The sequence below is a fragment of the Haliotis rubra genome, unplaced genomic scaffold (genome assembly GCF_003918875.1).
Source record: "Haliotis rubra isolate DU_JTF1 unplaced genomic scaffold, ASM391887v1 Scf577, whole genome shotgun sequence".
Lineage (NCBI taxonomy): Eukaryota > Metazoa > Mollusca > Gastropoda > Lepetellida > Haliotidae > Haliotis > Haliotis rubra.
The window spans coordinates 354,179-373,470 of record NW_025767276.1 but is presented as its reverse complement, the minus strand read 5'-3'; the positions used below and the strand labels follow the sequence as shown (position 1 = coordinate 373,470).

Sequence of the window (19,292 nt, the reverse complement as noted above, 5' to 3'; positions counted from 1 at the left end):
GCTTTCCAAATCGTTTAATTCTTCGCGAAGTTTACTGTCGATTAAGGGTTTACTTTATCGGTATCGATATTAGAATCGACCACCATTTTCCAACCTCTGAGATACTTACCCACCGAGTGGTCCGTCGGCAAGAATCTCAACTCCACCGGCTCAGTGTCTTCCAACAAGGCGAGCAGTTGGGCTTTCCTCATGCGAGAATAACCAGTCAATCCACGGTCTTTAGCTTGAACTTTGAGCTCTCGTACAGTGGGGGGCTTGTCATATTTCATGTCGAGCGAGGCCAGCAATTCGGCTTTCATGCGAGTATAACCAATCCCACCACGCTTCTTAGCCAACGCTTTCAGTTCTCTGACAGTAGCCATGTTGTATGCCATATGAAAGCTGTTTCTCTAATTGGTTGTATTCCATATGAAAGTCAAATGTCTAATAGGGTGTTCAATGATGATGATGCCTTCTCTGAAATGAAGCGCCCGTATAAATCTTTTAAATGTTAATCTTCCTGAGTCTCCTGAATTCACTTATAAAATCTGAACGCCTTTTAGTGATCGGTTTCATTCTGACGATGTCAGCCCCATGGGCTTTGCACAAAGAATACTGACATTTGACACCTACACCACATACTTGACACAAGTAATTGGCATGACCCCTTCTCACACTTTAAGCATGTTTGTGGCAATATTCAGCCGTACAGCAGTTTCCGCATTCCACGGGTTTGCCCAGCAGTACCCACTTGCAATGGTAAGTTCCGAAGGTCCACATACTTGTATATACACTTAAGGTACACAAATGTCTAAATGTAGTTCAAATGAAATGCACATTCCTTTCTCAGACACACTCGGAGCTAGAAACAAATCGTTCCACCAGGGATACAGAATAGAATACCTCCAGCGTACCCCGCAATATACATTCTGCTACGATTTGCAAACTGTTTTTTTTTGTTGCTGTGTATATTTTTTTCTAGTCCATGTAAAACATTCAAGCCTTCCTGACCAAGAACAAGGATCTCGTAAAAGATTCACCTTAAACTGCTTTGTAGATGTCAACATAACATAGCAACAACAAAAAAGTTCTGTCTGGGATTTGAACGCTAAAACTCTAGGACCGAAGTCCGGCACATTCCCTTCAGACCGGCAGTTTCACTCAGTGGTTGTGCATTCAAGCTATATAAAGGTCATACACTTTGCGAGCTTATGTAACATGCCCTACACAGCACGACCAATAAAAAGGTCCTCGGCCAGATGAAGGACAAATGCGCGGGCACACCCATCGCCGAATACGTCAAATACGAAAGGTGTCAAGAAATACGTGGTGAAACAACACACCAAGTACGCCCTCTTCAAACAAGCTCTGTTCAAGAATAAAACGTTCAAACACTGAATGAATGCGTTGAGAAGCGACAAACACAACATCTATGGCATCACCCTGAATAATACCTCCTTGTCGCCCATAGATACCAAACGGTGGATCGCCATCGACGGCGTCACGACTTACGCGTACGGACACACACGCATAAACCACTGATTAGAAGTCGACGCGTTGGGAGTTTCCGCGACCCCCAATAAGGGAAACTCCACTCGACATGCGGAGGTCTAGTCAGTAGTTGCTGAAATAATGGGTAGCCCTAGCGAAAATGGTTCTAGGCTGACGAGCTCAACTGTTCATCGAACGATGTCTCTGCTCGAAAATCTCTATTTTATACTAGGCGCTGGGAGCGGAATTACGTAGAAATAAGCCTATAAGAGGAAGTGGTCCAGAACCATCATTATATAACTACTCATGTGTCAACCAAGTCAGCGAGCCTGACCACCGGATCCCGATAGTCACCTCTTACGACAAGCATAGTCGCCTTTTGTGGCAAGCATGGGTTGCTGAAGACCTATTCTACCCCGGATCTTCACGGGTCTCTAATTAAGATAATTTATTTTTAATTGCCTGTGCATTGCAGGAGTTACACTGCATAGGTCACTATACATGGTTATGGTCTCCTCACTCCCACACTCACTCACTGAGCAATTAGAAGACCGAAAATGTATCTACATCAGCTACCAGACTCTATTGGTACATCACAGTAATAAGTTCTCTCCTCTTCCAGCAAGAGTCCGTTCAGCTTGCCCTAAACATCCTGGACGGGTCTGGCGTCCGAGAATCATAAGATATCAGTGGAGAGGGCCCAGTTTCAGATGAAGGGACAATATGACCCATCCAAGAAGAGGAGGAAGCTCACCAATAAAGACAAACGGAAAATGAAAGAAAAGCAGGAAAAGTGAGTATCAGAATAGTGTTTTGTATTTCTATTAAATGTTCAGGTGGTACTATATCAAGTGAGGAATGAGTTATTAAAATCAGTTTTCTGAATTGTCCAATTCGATGTTACCAAATCAGTCACTGGTAATACAGACTTTAATTCAAATGCTATATTTGGGATCACATTTTCTCAAAGTACAAGACCGCCTCCGTGGTGTAATTAGTTAGACGCCCTACCAGAGAGCGGAAGGTCGGCGGAGTTCGATCCGACGAAGCGTCATACCAAAAGAGGTTAAAAATATGGTACTCGTGACAGACATCTTGTAAGTGATGAATGCTCAGGTCGGTTGTAAACGCGTTTTATACAGCTCAGCTTCTATTGTTATTTCTTGATTAAATGCAGCCTCAATTAATTATCTTGTGTTTCTAATTAACAAGTGTGATGTTCACCGGCGTGGGTGTCAAGCAGCCAGTATGGCACGCAGCTAATCACCTTTCATGTGTGATGTTTGTATCACGGTCGGATCATCCGACCGGCTGTGTTGATTGTCGGATTAGCGAATGTTTTACAATGTGTTTACAATGATCGGGTTGCTAGATTGGTGTGTGGCCGAATTCGGAATCGCGAGAATGTCGGATTAGCGAGTAATTATCACTGTTTTAAATGGTTCCCTAAGTTTTGTCGGATTAGCGTGATTGTCGGATTAGCGAGTGTCGGATTAGCGAGCTGACTGTATATAGCTCATACACTTTGGCGTGCTTATGTAACCGCCCTACACAACCACGACCAATAAAAAGGTCGTCGTCAAGATAAAGGGATCGAATCTTGGGCACACCCATCGCCCGAATCGTCAAATGCACGCAAGGGGTCAAGAAATACATGGTGAAACCACACACCAAAGCAGCCCTCTTCAAACAAGCTCTGTTCAAGAATAAAATGTTAAAAACCGAATGAAAGCATTGAGAAGCAACAAACACAACATCTACGGCATCACCCTGAATAAAACCTCCTTGTAAGCCCATGGATACCAAGCGGTGGATCGCCGTCGAAATTCAATGAGTCGACGACTTACGACTTATCTGGACACGCGGCGCATAAACCACTGATTAGACCTCGACACGTTGGGAGTTTCCGAGACCCCAATAAAGGGAAACTCCACTGGACATGTTGAGGTCTAGTCAGTAGTTGCTGAAAAATGGGTAGCCCTAGCGAAAATGGGTCTAGGCTGGCGAGCTCGGCTGTACATCGAACAATGTCTCTGCTTTCGAAAATCACTATTTTATACTAGAGCTGGGGCCGAATTGTCGTAGAAATAAGCATCATTTTATAACTACTCATGTGTCAACCAAGTTTAAGCGAGCCTGACCACCCGATCCGTTAGTCACCTCTTACAACAAGCATAGTCACCTTTTGTGGCAAGCATGGGTTGCTGAAGACCTATTCTACCCCGGATCTTCACGGGTCTCTAATTGTGTAAGATAATTTGTTTTAATTGCCTGTGAATTTCAGGAGTTACACAGCATTGGTCACTATACATGGTTATGGTCTCCTCCTCCCTCCCTCCCACCCTCACTCACTCACTAACTCACTCACTTAGCATATAGAAGACCGAAAATGTATCTACATCAGCTACCAGACTCTATTGGTACATCACAGTAATAAGTTCTCTCCTCTTCCAGCAAGAGTCCGTTCAGCTTGCCCTAAACATCCTGGACGGGTCTGATGTCGAGGTCATAAGATATCAGTGGAGAGGGCCCAGTTTCAGATGAAGGGACAATATGACCCATCCAAGAAGAGGAGGAAGCTCACCAATAAAGACAAACGGAAAATGAAAGAAAAGCAGGAAAAGTTAGTATCAGAATAGTCTTTTTGTATGTCTATTAAATGTTCAGGTGGTACTATATCAAGTGAGGAATGTGTTATTAAAATCAGTTTTTCTGAATTGTCCAATTAGATGTTACCAAATCAGTCACTGGTAATACAGACTTTAATTCAAATGCTATATTTGGGATCACATTTTCTCAAAGTACAAGACCGCCTCCGTGGTGTAGTGGTTAGAGCGTCCGCCCAGAGAGCGGAAGGTCGCGGGTTCGATCCCCGACCGCGTCATACCAAAAGAGGTTAAAATATGGTACTTGTTGGTCCCTGCCTGGCGCTCGGCATTAATGGGTACAACAAGGACTGGTCGGCTGGGAGTCAGTATAATGTGTCTGAGTGGGGTATTCATGCTTCACTCGCGGCATGGTATCTCAGTGAGCTAGCACTATAAAACCAGCTTAAGTCTGGGCTAGTACAAGTACATACACATACACGCGCATGCGCGTCATCATATGGCGAAATATTCTCAAGCCGCGACGTTAAACCCCATTTCACCTCACCTCAAAGTACAAATTTTAGTCCTCTTATCAGAAGGATACAATAAGTGGATGATCTGGACTTCTAATTTTCTGACTTTCATTTGTGTTGAACTTATTTGGATGTCTGGCTTTGGGTGCCGATGATTGGACTCCTCACTGAGAGTGTGGGCTTGAATCCAGGGTCTGATAGTCATAGGTTTTCTAAGAAAATGTGTTGTGGTTCATTGGTCAGGCGGGGCGGTGGGGTGGCCTAGTGGTTAAAGCTTTGGCTCATCACGGCGAACACCTGGGTTCAATTCCCCACATGGGTACAATGTGTGAAGCCCATTTCCGGTGTCCCCTGCTGTGATATTGCTGGAATATTGCTAAAAGTGGCGTAAAACCACAATCACTCACTCATTGTTATATTTGGGTCATTTTCAGAATTGGTAGGATTTTCAATTCTTTATTACAGTAAAATCAAACTCCTGAAAATTGATTTAGTTTTTATTCAAATGAAATCTCAAACACTTAATTATTCAAAAATACAAACATGCAGGCTCTAATTTACTAATTGGCCTTTTAATTGATACATAAGTAATTAATAGGGTGATGAAAAGTCCTGACCATTACCACTTCTTAATCAGAATAAGGATTTTGAAAAATAATTCATAAAAATCTTTTAAAGATAGCAGACACAGCTTTTACACGGACTTAATCAAACTTGAAGGTAAAACTATTATCATGAATCTTGAAAGCTATTTTGTATCTTTCATTTATTTACCACAAATAATTGCATTTTTCTAAAACATTATTATGCATATAGCTTTCAACAGGTAAAATTGTCTAAAATAAACATCAGCTACTAAGCCCAGGACATCTTTTGATGACACCAGCATAAAGAGGAGTGTTTCATGTATTATCATGAATTAATTACAGCAGTCAATTAACACCAGTAACGGTTAGGACAATAGTGGTAACGGTTTGGACAGGAATGGTAACGGGCTGGACATAAACCTTAAACAATTTAATTCAACATAGAAACAGGTAACATGAAAGGAAAAAATTATATCATTTACTTCAACTGCTAACCCTATTTTGGACAGACAGTGAAATGTGTATTAGAAATTGTAACTTGTAACAAATGTGACATGTTTTCTTCCATGCTTTAGTAACGGTTTGGACATTTGTTATATCAATATGAAACTTGTGAATGAATTTAGGCTTTTGAATAAAAACAAACTGTAGCTTCTAAAGAATAGAAAAACACACCTGTCTAGATTGAAAATCACTTATAATCTAAAGAAGAGTGCAATTGGGGAACGAAAATTGAATGAATAGTAATGGTTGTGACATTATTGGTAGCGGTCAGGACATCAGTGTAACAAACAAATGTTATCTCTCTAAAATGTTGCAAAAGAATAAATTCTGAAAGGTACTGCAACAACTATGATACTGTACACATTGTCATGCTACACAGGCCACTGCATAGATATCATTTTGCTGTTGATATTATGGTGCAATATTAGTCTCCACGAGAAATATACTTCTTTCAATCACTTTCGGATACCTTTTAGTTTTGTTAATTGTGAGATGGTCACACATATTTATCAAATGCAAAAGGTTTGGCCAACATATTAGCACCTAGCAAATATTCAAAGTAAATGTTGGCCTTACATATCTCACAGTTAAAGTTCAAAACAGTTTACACCAAAAAAAATCTTTAAAGGTTGGAATACAGTTAAGTTGTTTACCGTTACTACATTTTGTCCAAACTATTACAATAGATGTCCTAACCGTTACATTTAATTCATAAAGACTATAGATCTTGTAGAAAAAAACTTAACGTGATAAATTTGTTTTGGTTTTTATTATTTAAAGCAGATAGATAAGTAAATAGAAAATTATTATCACACCATGGAACATATTCTTCAAAATTTAAATTTATTAAAGATATGTCCAGACCGTTACTATTATTTGGGACCGCCTCCGTGGTGTAGTGGTTAGAGTGTCCGCCAGGAGAGCAGAAGGTCGCTGGTTCGATCCCCGGCCGCGTCATACCAAAAGACGTTAATATATGGCACTTGTTGGTCCCTGCCTGGCGCTCGGCATTAATGGGTACAACAAGGACTGGTCGGCTCGGAGTCAGTATAATGTGTCTGAGTGGGGTATTCATGCTTCACTGCGGCATGGTATCTCAGTGAGCTAGCACTATAAAACCAGCTTAAGTCTGGGCTAGTACAAGCAGCCGCACATACACATACACACGCATGCACGTCGTCATATGAGCGAAATATTCTCAAGCACGACGTAAAACCCAATTTCACCTCACCTCACCTTACTATTATTTGTCCAAAACGTTACTAGAGACTGTGTTTTTTATGCTGCTACATCAAAACTCCTTTGAATAGAATAAAATTCCATGCTTAAACTTATCTAAACTCTTAAAGTAATTATAAATTTGTTATATTCCAAATATTAATGAACAACTTTTTGAAATACAAATCATTTTGTCCTGACTGTTACAAGGACTGTCCAAACCGTTACTTTGTAGAATGGTAACGGTTTGGACAGTAATGGTCAAGACAATTTGTAAGTAAATCTAAAAATATAAAATAATTGATCCCTAAAAGATATCAAAGCACATGCCTTCCACCTCTTCCATTTTCTAGGTAACATATCCATTGAAATTTAAAAAACAAAAAGATATATTGACGCATAAAATACATTGGTAATAAATCAGGACAATTAAGGTTAACACATAACATTTATACTTATTTGATGGTGTCAATTTTCTGCAAAATGTGTTGAATTTCATTATTTCATCTGCTGTCACATGCACAGGGGCTAGCTCAAACACACACAGGAAGTAGTATTACAATCCAGCTCCAGGAGATGTTATTGCAGGAATTTCATACACTGGTAGCGGTCAGGATGCAAAATCACAGGACAAGCATGTTACAATGTGTGTAGAAAAAACTTTTAAGTTCTAAAAAAAAATTAAATGCAGTTTGAGTATGCCTGTTCAATCCTAATTGGTATAATATGAATTAGTTTGTTTATTTGCATTTACATTTACATTTTTGAGAACATTGATATTAGGACCCTCACCTCCGGGACAGAGCAAATCTGCAAATTTTTACCCTAAAATGTGGCTAAATATATATTCCAAAATGACAAGACGTAATGATATACCATGTTTACTGACTAGTAAGCTTCTAAATATGTTTTCTAAGCAAAAAATCATCCTATTAAGTTAACAGGAGGTTTTATCCCCCCCCGGCATGTAATGCTGGGGATATAATCATCGCCACCGGCCTGTCCGGCCCTCAACTGCCTGTCTGTAAGAGATATCAGCTGAGATAAGATAATTCTTTAGGGGAATTAAACTGGGGAAGTAAATGGCATGTCATAACAATTTACAAATAATATCCAGTTCTGTCGATCTTCTGGTGGTCATGTCACCTATATATTTTGAGTCGTTTAATACAATGGCTAATTTAAGCTTTTCTATAGGTATCATACTCTTTTTACTTATCTCAACATAAGCTTTATGAAAGAAACACATGTAAGATGTTAATCAATAGATGAGACATATACAACGCACATGAGAAAGCACAATATATCTTTGAGACGACCCCTTGTGCCTGTATGCAGCACATGCATTTCATGCCAGGTGAGTCGACGGTCCGTCGTCATACCTGGCTGTGCGACCTAATTGCCATCTATAGTCTGATATATTGTTTTCAGCAGATATTCATATTTTTCTGTTTTGCCTGATTTTACGAGTAAACATGCTTTTCTGGATATCCTATTACGCATCCTACTGAACGCTCAGTTAGGCCCATGTGGGTTATTTCGACATATCCTATTTGCAATTGTGTAAATTTTAGGGATTCAGAGTAACAGCCTAAAAACAGTTTTTTTCTGTTTCCGACAGTACTTTAGCTTGTACTTTGCTTCTTAAAAACAATGGGGGGGCAGTGGGGTAGCCTAGTGGTTAAAGCGTTCGCTCATCACGCCAAAGACCCGGGTTTCGATTCCCCACATGGGTACAATGTGTAAAGCCCATTTCTGGTGTCCCCTGCCATGATATAGCTGGAATATTGTTAAAAGCGGCGTAAAACTGAACTCACTCACTCACTCTTAAATAAATGTAAAAAAAAGTTTAAAAATCCTACCTACCTACCCTAAATTTTAAAGAGGTGTATTCGGAAGCACAACATTTGTTTTATTTGACCTGACTAGGAGTGTGAACCTGACTTATAACAGGAATGTCCAGGTCGTTAGGGTTGTGATACAACTTGCTCACATCATCAAAAAGGAAAATTTCACAGAAAACTGAAGTAATTGATTAAAAGATTAAAAGTATAAGTCTCAGTAAGTTGAAACATTGTTATGATGTCATTTTCAACGAAAAGAGAAAAAATCAAACCCTCATTCAAAAGGCATCATTCTTCATTGCCTTAACAACAAATATTTAATTTAAATAATAATTGTTTCTCTTTGGAAGAGAAATGACAAGTGGCAATTTTAGTTATGGCACTTGCTTGGTCCTATTTAAACATTTCTAATTGTTTAAGTGAGTGAGTGAGTGAGTTTAGATTTACGCCACACTCAGCAATATTCAAGCAATATGCGGCGGTCTGTAAATAATCGAGTCTGGACCAGACAATCCAGTGATCAACAGCATGAGCATCGATCTGCGCAATTGGGAACTGAAGGCATGTAGTAGTTATATAATGATGGTTCTGGACCACTTCCTCTTACAGGCTTATTTCTACATAATTACGCTCCCAGCGCCTAGTATAAAATAGTGATTTTCGAGCAGAGACTTCGGTCAATGTACAGCCGAGCTCGCCAGCCTAGACCCATTTTTGCTAGGTGTTCAACCAACTGTACGGTTCCATCCAGGGTTTTTGATCAAATTTGAGCACTCGGTGTATTTTGGTCAGCTTCATACCCAGCGACAGGTACAGCTGCAGGTTGCGATAGTGCACGACGTACTTGGTTTTGTTTATCAAGTTCGGGGCGAGTTTTTCCACCTGAGCCAGTGTGTTCTCGCTCAACAAGTCTCGCTGATAGTCGGACATCCAGTCTCGATCAACCATCAATCGTTCGGGAGCCTGCGGATAACTGTTGTGAGCAGCGTGCAATGCCGCGGGATAGTCCATGTCCACTTCAAAGAGGTAGCCTATCTCGAAGTTGTCGTGGATGGCCATAATGTTCTTCGGATTAAAATGCTCGCTATTAACCCACTTGAATCCACCCATAGGCAAATACTGGCTCATAGCCCAGCCGTACTGTTGGCGTTGAGATACAGGAGGGTGGTTGGTGGGCTTGCTTGTTAGTGTGTTTTCACGTCACGGATTGTTGGCTTTGCGTACCGTTTGGAGAACATGGAAATCCCGGCTCATGCCTTTCTCGACAAACAGGTGCGTGTAAGTAATCTGTGAGCAATTCCAGTTTAACTCAAGAGCACATCCCACAAGAGACCGGCTGGTGTAGTACCAGGCAGGATCGAAGTCCATACTGTTTCAAACACATTGTTCTAAAGGTCTTGAACACGTCGGCCAGCAGGAGCACATCCGTTTTCAAGTACAGGTCGTGGTAGTCGCCCAGATTCTTGCAACCCAGTTTCTCCCACACGTTCTGGGTGTGGTTGTAAATCGAATATGGGATTCGGTTAAGTTGCTGTAAAATCGATTCGATGGAAGTAATCGGGTCTCGTCGAACTTGGTCCAATTGTCCATGTTCTGCGATAAATTTTCGCGCAGCCTTTTGAGCAGCAGAGGCCTTGTTGCCTCATGGGTGTATCCATGGGTGATTGCGAAGGTATCGTTGGCCTTGACCAAACTGTCGAGCGACGACAGGAGGAACTGAGCCCTATCGATAAATCTCAGACCTTTGAGAGAGAAGGAGATGTATTTCTCCATGTTGTTGGGGATGCATTTGATATCACCGGCCGACCTTCCGAGATGGCCTGCATGATCAAGTGAGCGTCGTACCCTCTCAAATTATGGAACACCACGGGGATGTTGATTTTTTGGGCACGCGTTGCACATTTTAAGTTGCACAGCGTTGTGAGTGGCGCCGGTATCGACCGGTGATGTGACAATGATCACTCACGGAATCACCGTTCAGGGATCCTCGACATATGCGTGATAATATCTAGCTTCGTCGATGAGCAAACTCATCCTCGGCGTCATATCCATGGAGAAAGGTCATATCCATGGAGAAAGGATCGACAAAGCTTCCCTGATGTTTCTCTCTTTATGCGTTGTAAGAGCATTGAAAGCGTTTCGCCCGCGCCGGGACCTCGGTAAATCACCTGTGGTTCCGTTTTTCCATCGCATCGGACGACCACGTACCCAAACCCACAGGCTTGGTGTTCTTGTGTTTTGTATGTGTAACTTTTTTCCGGGGATGGTGCGACGGTTTTCACCTGTTTGATGAGAGCTTGAAATTAGAGTAGATGGCGTGAACCACGGGCATTGATATTGGTGGTTGATGAATTTTAAGATGTTTTTATTTTCTCGAGGCATATCGATTCTGATCGCGTCCCTCCACGCCTCGGCAATCCTCCGGTCGCGATTCTAATAAATCAGCTAGAATACCCATGCAGACACCGTTCGGCAGAAATGTTTCTTTCTGGCCTGTTTGGATTGAATTGGTACAACAATCGGCTCAGACTTTTAATGCGCTCGCGTGAGTGGTACTTGCCGTCTTTTTCAGCGAGAAAAAATTGATTCTGGCGCATGGTTTTATTACTCACAGAGCTTATCCTGTGCACAATAACCCTATTGCCTTGCCATGGGTCAAAGGCGTTTGTTTTCCACTCGAGCAATTTGGGAGATGGGGGGTAGGCATGTCTATACCCGTAAAAGTCGAGACTGGATTCCTCGATCGAGGGATAGCTGGAAAGTCTATCGGGGATGATGGGTGTTAAGCTGGATATCGGTGGCTATTACCGCTTTAACCGGTAAACAATCATCGCCTTTATTTTTAGGGTTAGCGATAGCCTTTTATTCTTAAAGTCATGCAGGAGGCAAGTCTATGTATGATCGGCATTTGAGCGGCATGTTATGTGTTGATTTTGTCTACCACCCATCCAGAGTCCATGTGGGTATATTTTTTTGGGAACAAGGTCGATGGAGGATTCAATGGATTCTGGTTGAGTTAGGACTTCCTGTTTGCCTCTGAAATAGAGGGCGCACGTTGGATTTCGGTACTGCCGTCATTTTCATCGTCAGTTAATATTTGATGCTTTCCAAATCGTTTAATTCTTCGCGAAGTTTACTGTCGATTAAGGGTTTACTTTATCGGTATCGATATTAGAATTGACCACCATTTTCCAACCTCTGAGATACTTACCCACCGAGTGGTCCGTCGGCAAGAATCTCAACTCCACCGGCTCAGTGTCTTCCAACAAGGCGAGCAGTTGGGCTTTCCTCATGCGAGAATAACCAGTCAATCCACGGTCTTTAGCTTGAACTTTGAGCTCTCGTACAGTGGGGGGCTTGTCATATTTCATGTCGGCGAGGCCAGCAATTCGGCTTTCATGCGAGTATAACCAATCCCACCACCGCTTCTTAGCCAGCGCTTTCAGTTCTCTGACAGTAGCCATGTTGTATGCCATATGAAAGCTGTTTCTCTAATTGGTTGTATTCCATATGAAAGTCAAATGTCTAATAGGGTGTTCAATGATGATGATGCCTTCTCTGAAATGAAAGCCATTATAAATCTTTTAAATGTTAATCTTCCTGAGTCTCCTGAATTCACTTATAAAATCTGAACGCCTTTTAGTGATCGGTTTCATTCTGACGATGTCAGCCCCATGGGCTTTGCACAAAGAATACTGACATTTGACACCTACACCACATACTTGACACGAGTAATTGGCATGACCCCTTCTCACACTTTAAGCATGTTTGTGGCAATATTCAGCCGTACAGCAGTTTCCGCATTCCACGGGTTTGCCCAGCAGTACCCACTTGCAATGGTAAGTTCCGAAGGTCCACATACTTGTATATACACTTAAGGTACACAAATGTCTAAATGTAGTCCAAATGAAATGCACATTCCTTTCTCAGACACACTCGGAGCTAGAAACAAATCGTTCCACCAGGGATACAGAATAGAATACCTCCAGCGTACCCGCTTAATATACATTCTGCTACGATTTGCAAACTGTTTTTTTTTGTTGCTGTGTATATTTTTTCTAGTCCATGTAAAACATTCAAGCCTTCCTGACCAAGAACAAGGATCTCGTAAAAGATTCACCTTAAACTGCTTTGTAGATGTCAACATAACATAGCAACAACAAAAAAGTTCTGTCTGGGATTTGAACGCTAAAACTCTAGGACCGAAGTCTGGCACATTCCCTTCAGACCGGCAGTTTCACTCAGTGGTTGTGCATTCAAGCTATATAAAGGTCATACACTTTGCGATCTTATGTAACATGCCCTACACAGCACGACCAATAAAAAGGTCCTCGGCCAGATGAAGGACAAATGCGCGGGCACACCCATCGCCGAATACGTCAAATACGAAAGGGGTCAAGAAATACGTGGTGAAACAACACACCAAGCACGCCCTCTTCAAACAAGCTCTGTTCAAGAATAAAACGTTCAAACACTGAATGAATGCGTTGAGAAGCGACAAACACAACATCTATGGCATCACCCTGAATAATACCTCCTTGTCGCCCATAGATACCAAACGGTGGATCGCCATCGACGGCGTCACGACTTACGCGTACGGACACACACGCATAAACCACTGATTAGAAGTCGGCGTGGGGAGTTTCGCGACCCCAATAAAGGAAACTCCACTCGACATCACGGAGGTCTAGTCAGTAGTTGCTGGAAATAATCGGTAGCCCTAGCGAAAATGGTTCTAGGCTGGCCGAGCTCAACTGTTCATCGCGAGCGATGTCTCTGCTCGAAAATCTCTATTTTATACTATAGCTGGGAAGGCCGGAATTTTAGAAATAAGCCTATAAGAGGAAGTGGTCCAGAACCATCATTATATAACTACTCATGTGTCAACCAAGTCAGCGAGCCTGACCACCGGATCCCGATAGTCACCTCTTACGACAAGCATAGTCGCCTTTTGTGGCAAGCATGGGTTGCTGAAGACCTATTCTACCCCGGATCTTCACGGGTCTCTAATTAAGATAATTTATTTTTAATTGCCTGTGCATTGCAGGAGTTACACTGCATAGGTCACTATACATGGTTATGGTCTCCTCACTCCCACACTCACTCACTGAGCAATTAGAAGACCCAAAATGTATCTACATCAGCTACCAGACTCTATTGGTACATCACAGTAATAAGTTCTCTCCTCTTCCAGCAAGAGTCCGTTCAGCTTGCCCTAAACATCCTGGACGGGTCTGACGTCCGAGGTCATAAGATATCAGTGGAGAGGGCCCAGTTTCAGATGAAGGGACAATATGACCCATCCAAGAAGAGGAGGAAGCTCACCAATAAAGACAAACGAAAAATGAAAGAAAAGCAGGAAAAGTGAGTATCAGAATAGTGTTTTGTATTTCTATTAAATGTTCAGGTGGTACTATATCAAGTGAGGAATGAGTTATTAAAATCAGTTTTCTGAATTGTCCAATTCGATGTTACCAAATCAGTCACTGGTAATACAGACTTTCATTCAAATGATATATTTGGGATCACATTTTCTCAAAGTACAAGACCGCCTCTGTGGTGTAGTGGTTAGAGCGTCCGCCCAGAGAGCGGAAGGTCGCGGGTTCGATCCCCGACCGCGTCATACCAAAAGAGCGTTAAAATATGGTACTTGTTGGTCACTGCCTGGCGCTCGGCATTAATGGGTACAACAAGGACTGGTCGGCTCGGGAGTCAGTATAATGTGTCTGAGTGGGGTATTCATGCTTCACTGCGGCATGGTATCTCAGTGAGCTAGCACTATAAAACCAGCTTAAGTCTGGGCTAGTACAAGCAGCCGCACATACACATACACACGCATGCACGTCGTCATATGAGCGAAATATTCTCAAGCACGACGTTAAACCCAATTTCACCTCACCTCAAAGTACAAATTTTAGTCCTCTTATCAGAAGGATACAATAAGTGGATGATCTGGACTTCTAATTTTCTGACTTTCATTTGTGTTGAACTTATTTGGATGTCTGACTTTTGGTGCCGATAATTGGACTCCTCACTGAGAGTGTGGGCTTGAATCCAGGGTCTGATAGTCATAGGTTTTCTAAGAAAATGTGTTGTGGTTCATTGGTCAGGCGGGGCAGTGGGGTGGCCTAGTGGTTAAAGTTTTGGCTCATCACACCGAACACCCGGGTTCAATTCCCCATATGGGTATAATGTGTGGAGCCCATTTCTGGTGTCCCCTGCCGTATTATTGCTGGAGTATTGCTAAAGTGGCGTAAGACCATACTCACTCACTCACTATTATATTTGGATCATTTTCAAAATTGGTATGATTTCAATTCTTTATTATCCCCCGCAACGCATTTTGCGGGGGGTATTAAAATGGACTCCGTCCGTGCGTCCGTCCGTCCGTCCGTGCACATTTGTCTTTTCCGGAGCAGAACTCTAAAACCGTTCAATATTTCTTCACCAAACTTGGCACATACATGGATCTGGTGGTGTACTGGTGCCTTTTGGTAGTTTTGGAATTCTGAATTAAATATTTTTGGCGTTTCCATGGCAACATGTTCGACTTAGACTGAAATTGGTGGTAGTGCTCTTTTCTGGAGCAGAACTCTAAAACCGTTCGATATGTCTTCACCAAACTTGGCACATAGATAGATCTGGTGGTGTACTGGTGCCTTTTGGTAGTTTTGGATTTCTGAATAAAATATTTTTTGCATATCCATGGCAACAAGTTTGACTTAGACTGAAATTGGTGGTTGTGCTTTTTTCCGGAGCAGAACTTAAAAACTGTTCACTGTTTCAGCACGAAATTTCATACATAGGTAGGTCTAGTGGCAACATTTTTGGCTTCAACTGAATTTGGTGGTAGTGCTCCTTTCTGAAACCTGAACTTTGAAACCTTTCAGTACTCTCCTTATACTTATCTATATACATGCCAAAACATTTGACATAATCATAACTCGTAGACATATCCATGAAGAGTATTTTGCCATTGAGGGGGATATTGATGACTTTAACTTCTTGTTACAGTAAAATCAAACTCGTGAAAATTGATTTAGTTTTTATTCAAATGAAATCTCAAACACTTAATTATTCAAATATACAAACATGCAGGCTCAAATTTACTAATTGGCCTTTTAATTGATACATAAGTAATTAATAGGGTGATGAAAAGTCCTGACCATTACCACTTCTTAATCAGAATAAGGATTTTGAAATATAATTCATAAAAATCTTTTAAAGATGGCAGACACAGCTTTTACACCGACTTAATCAAACTTGAAGGTAAAAACTATTATCATGAATCTTGAAAGCGTTATTTTGTATCTTTTATTTATTTACCACAAATAATTGCATTTTTCTAAAACATTATTATGCATATAGCTTTCAACAGGTAAAATTGTCTAAAATAAACATCAGCTACTAAAGGCCAGAACATCTTTTGATGACACCAGCATAAAGAGGAGTGTTTCATGTATTATCATGAATTAATTACAGCAGTCAATAAACACCAGTTACGGTTAGGACAATAGTGGTAACGGTTTGGACAGGAATGGTAACGGGCTGGACATAAACCTTAAACAATTTAATTCAACATAGAAACAGGTAACATGAAAGGAAAAAATTATATCATTTACTTCAATTGCTTACCCTAGTTTGGACAGACAGTGAAATGTGTATTAGAAATTGTAACTTGTAACAAATGCGACATGTTTTCTTCCATGCTGTGGTAACGGTTTGGACATTTGTTATATCAATATGAAACTTCTAAATGAATTTAGGCTATTAAATAAAAACAAACTGTAGCTTCTAAAAAATAGAAAAACACACCTGTCTAGATTGAAAATCACTTATAATCTAAAGAAGAGTGCAATTGGGGAACGAAAATTGAATGAATACTAACGGTTGTGACATTATTGCTAACGGTCAGGACATCAGTGTTACATACAAATGTTATCCTTCTAAAATGTTGCAAAAGATTAAATTCTGAAAGGTACTGCAACAACTATGATACTGTACACATGGTCATGCTACACAGGCTACTGCATAGATATCATTTTGCTGTTGATATTATGGTGCAATATTAGTCTCCACGAAATATAGTTCTTTCAATCACTCGGATACCTTTAGTTTTTGTTAATCGTGAGATGGTAACACATATTTATCAAATACAAAGGTTTGGCCAACATATTAGCACCTAGCAAATATTCAAAGTAAATGGTAGCCTTACATATCTCACAGTTAAAGTTACAACAGTTTACATCCAAAAAATCTTTAAAGGTTGGAATACAGTTAAGTTGTTTACCGTTACTACATTTTATCCAAACTGTTACCATAGATGTCCTAACCGTTACCTTTAATTCATAAAGACTATAGATCTTATAGAAAATAGAAACTTAATGTGATAAATTCGTTTTGGTTTTTATTATTTAAAGCAGATAGATAAGCAAATAGAAAATTATTATCACACCATAGAACATATTCTTCAAAATTTAAATTTATTAAAGATATGTCCAGACCGTTACTATTAAACCGTGGTGTAGTGGTTAGTGTCTGCCAGGAGAGCAGAAGGTCTGGTTCGATCCCCTGGCGCTGGTCATACCAAAAGACGTTAATACTTGTTGGTATGCCTGGCCGGCATTGGTCAACAAGGAATCAGTATAATGTGTCTGAGTGGGGTATTCATGCTTCACTGCATGTATCTCAGTGAGCTAGCACTATAAAACCATGTCTGGGCTAGTACAAGCATCAAAACTACCTTGCACCGCGTCGTCATATGCGAAATATTCTCAAGCACGACGAAACCCAATTTCACCTCAACCTTACTATTATTTGTCCAAAAGCGCTACTAGAGAATGCTGCTACATCAAAAATCCTAAACTTATCTCTTAAAGTAATTATAAATTTGTTATATTTCAAATATTAATGAACAACTTTTTGAAAATAATCTTTGTCCTGAAAGGACTGTCCAAACCATCACTTTGCAGAATGTCGGCTTGGTTTGACAGTAACACAGACAAGTAGTAAATCTATTACATGATCCAGCTCAGGGAGATGCCTTCCACCTCTTATCTGCAGAAATTTAAAAACAAAAAGATATTTCATACACTGGTAACGGTGACAGGACATAACAAAATCAATTTTCTGCAAAATGTGGACAAGCATGTTACAATGTGTAGGGAATGTTATTGCAGGAAAAACTGTTTTAAGTTACAATGTGTAGAAAAAAACCCTTTTTAAGTTAAAAAAAAATTAAATGCAGTTTGAGTATGCCTGTTCAATCCTAATTGGTATAATATGAATTAGTTTGTTTATTTGCATTTATATTTACATTATTTGTGAACATTGATATTAGGACCGTCACCTCCGGACAGTGCAAATCTGCAAATTTTGACCCTAAAATGTGGCTAAATATATATTTCAAAATGACAAGACTAATGATATACCACGTTTACTGACTAGTAAGCATCTAAATATGTTTTCTAGCACGAAAAAAACATCCTATTAAGTTAACAGAGGTTTTATCCCCCCCCCCGGCATGTAATGCGGGTGGATATAGTCATCGCCTCGTCCGTCTGTCCGTCCGTCCGTCCGTCCGTCCGTATGTAATCATTTTGTTTCCAGAGCATAACTCAAAAACCGTTCAATATTTTTCAACAAAAATTGGTAGACATATCAAACAGAACCTAAGATGGTGCCTTTTGCTATTTACAGACTTTTGTCATTTTATTTTTCTCGGTTTCCATGGAAACGTTTTGGACTTAGTCTTAAAGGAGGGGTGGGCTTTGTTTCCGGAGTATAACTCAAGAACCGTTAAATATTTTTAAACAAAACTTGGTAGATATATCAAACAGAACCTTAAGTGGTGCCTTTTGCTATTTGCAGATTTTTGGCATTTTTATTGTTCCCGGTTTTTTCATGGAAACGAGTCGGACTTAGTCCTAAAAGGGAGGGGTGGGTTTCGTTTCCAGAGCACAACTCGAAAACTTCTTAATATCTTTCAGCAAAACTTGTCAGATATGTGAGGCAGATCCCAAAGTGGTGCCTTTTGCTATTTGCAGATTTTTGTGATTTATTATTTTCTCGGTTTCAATGGAAACGATTCAGACTTAGTCTCAAAAGGGAGGGGTGGGTTCCGTTTTCCGGAGCACAACTCGAAAACTTCACAATATCTTTCAGCAAAACTTGGCAGATATGTGAGGCAGATGCCAAAGTTGTGCCTTTTGCTATTTGGCAGAATTTTGGCATATGTACTTTTCCCGATTTTCATGGAAACGATTCGGACTTAGTCCCAAAAGGGAGGGGTGGGCTTCGTTTCCGGAGCACAACTAAAAAACTCCTTAATATCTTTCAACAAAACTTGGCAGATATATGAGACAGATCCCAAAGTGGTGCCTTTTGCTATTGGCAGATTATTGTGATTTATTATTTTCTCAGCTTCCATGGAAACAATTCGGACTTAGTCCCAAAAAGGAAGGGAGGGTGTCGTTTCCGGAGCACAACTGGAAAACTTCTTAATATTTTTCAGCAAAACTTGGCAGATATGTGAGGCAGATGCCAAAG

General features: G+C 40.6%; 1 protein-coding gene across 2 annotated transcripts in view; it reads left to right on the top strand.

Annotated features, from left to right (window-relative positions):
- The window catches only part of LOC124254589 (HIV Tat-specific factor 1-like), a 61,536-nt gene that overhangs the window by 7,645 nt on the left and 34,599 nt on the right, over window positions 1-19,292 (top strand). For both annotated transcript variants that reach the window (XM_046688421.1, XM_046688420.1), the window contains exon 5: window positions 13,939-14,108. In XM_046688421.1, coding sequence (XP_046544377.1) covers window positions 13,939-14,108 — 170 coding nt within the window. The remainder of the gene's footprint in view (window positions 1-13,938; window positions 14,109-19,292) is intronic.